We start from the raw sequence: 1,896 nt of genomic DNA on the forward strand, positions 1-1,896 counted from the left end.
TCTAGTCTTATCAGATTTGAACTAAAAAAGAATATATATTGAGAAATAGAAACATGTGAAACACTATAAATAAATCAAGATTTATCAGGCCTAGATATTTGAGAATATCAATGAACGAAGTTGATCAGTTGCAACATACCATCGTCCAGTAAACTGATCAGCTTGAATAAATGAACTTAAGCGGCTACCATTATTGTCGTAGTTGAAGTAAGAAGCATTCCACAATTTCTCATATACAACTATTGTCCAGTAAACTGATCAGCTTGAATAGATGAACTTGAGCGGCTACCATTATTGTCGTGGTTGAAGTAGGAAACATTCCACAATTTCTCATATACAACTTTTGCTTACTGAACTGTGCACCAAAAGTAATCCTCAAACCCTAAAGACCCACTTCATGTGCACATCCTGACACAGCCTGCAATGCTACCACCTCCACTATATGCACTTACAACAGAGACAGATCACGTATTGTATGTCTGATTAGGGAAGCCATCATTCCCAATCTTCCCCATCACGATCCCTATCAAATTCGAACAGATGAAAGTGTTTGCTGAACCTTCTTCTTACCATAACCAAAGTAAAGCATTTGGGCAGTTGGATGAACTTTTGCAGGACTCTACTTCGTAAAAAGTCTAATACTCACTAATGTTTTATCACATAAACTCTAATTTTGCTTTTGGACCGGAAATTGAGGGAGCTCATTCAAACATTCGCGATAATTTTCGGCCTTCATTAGTAACTGCATGACTAAGGACATTGTACATTCAGTCGGCTTCACATTTTTTCTCCGCCATCTTATATCTTATGAAGGAGTTCAACAACTTTTGGTATCTCATTATTCTTGAGGAAACCAAACATAAGCGTAATAAATGTAACTACATTTGGAGCACAACCTTTTTCCTTCATATATAACAACTCATTTGCCATTTCTAGTTGTCCATTTTTACACAGCCTATTGATCAAAATGCTATATGTTACAACATCTGGCACTAGGTTTCCATGAAGAGAAAATTTCTGAAATAGGTCCCAAGCAGTTTTGAATCTCCCTCTTTTACATAATCCATCAATGAGGGAACTCAAACCTTCAATGCTAATTGCAATCTTATTATTTACTAGAGCATTAAACATTTCTAACGCTTCCAAAACGCATCCGTTCTTGCAAAGTCCATTAATGAAAATGTTATATGTCCAAGAATTAGGAAAAGCATCGTTAAGTCGCATCTCACCAACTAAATTCCGTGCATCTTTCACCTTAGCTATAAGAAAAAAGCCAGTTAACAAGGTGTTATATGTAATCACATTAGGCCTAATTCCTTCTGAAATCATCTCTCAATAAAGACTAAGAGCTTCATTGACTTCTTTATTCTTGCAATACCAATTGATTAAAGTAGTGTAACAAACAACATTAGGCCTATACCCCTTTCTAGTTATAAAATCAAACAACTCCCTTGCATCACCAATTCTATCTGCCAAGCAATAACCGTTTATCAAAATGGTGAAAGTATAAATTTTAGGAACCACACCTCTCTGAATCATATGTTCCAACAATAATTGTCTAGCCTTCTCAACCAATCCAGCCTTACAAAGACCACCAATTATAGTATTATAAGTAACAACATCTGGCCTACAAATAACACCAAATCCTTTATTCCCATTAGCCATCTCTTCATGAAACTTAATGGCAACACTTATTTTCTCTGTTTTACACAATCCACCTATCAAAGTGTTGCAAGTGATCACATTAGGCCTACAACCAATAGCAATTATTTTCTTAAACAATTCCGTTGATTCCATAATCTTTCTCTCTACACACAGACCTTTAATCAAACAAGTAAATGTCACGGTATTTAGGCTAAAATCCCAACTTCAAACGCCCTAAAAACCCCATAACCA

At 35.7% G+C, this 1,896-nt stretch overlaps 1 protein-coding gene across 1 annotated transcript; it reads right to left on the bottom strand.

Moving 5' to 3' along the window:
- Positions 1-526: 526 nt before the first annotated feature.
- Positions 527-1,665, bottom strand: LOC116105360 (putative pentatricopeptide repeat-containing protein At1g12700, mitochondrial). The gene is made up of 3 exons (XM_031391793.1): positions 1,344-1,665; positions 883-1,259; positions 527-619 (listed from the first exon to the last, which is right to left on the bottom strand). The coding sequence occupies exons 1-3, from the start codon at positions 1,663-1,665 to the stop codon at positions 527-529; spliced, it is 792 nt and encodes a 263-aa protein (XP_031247653.1).
- Positions 1,666-1,896: the final 231 nt, after the last annotated feature.

Source organism: Pistacia vera, unplaced genomic scaffold (genome assembly GCF_008641045.1).
Source record: "Pistacia vera cultivar Batoury unplaced genomic scaffold, PisVer_v2 Contig498, whole genome shotgun sequence".
NCBI lineage: Eukaryota > Viridiplantae > Streptophyta > Magnoliopsida > Sapindales > Anacardiaceae > Pistacia > Pistacia vera.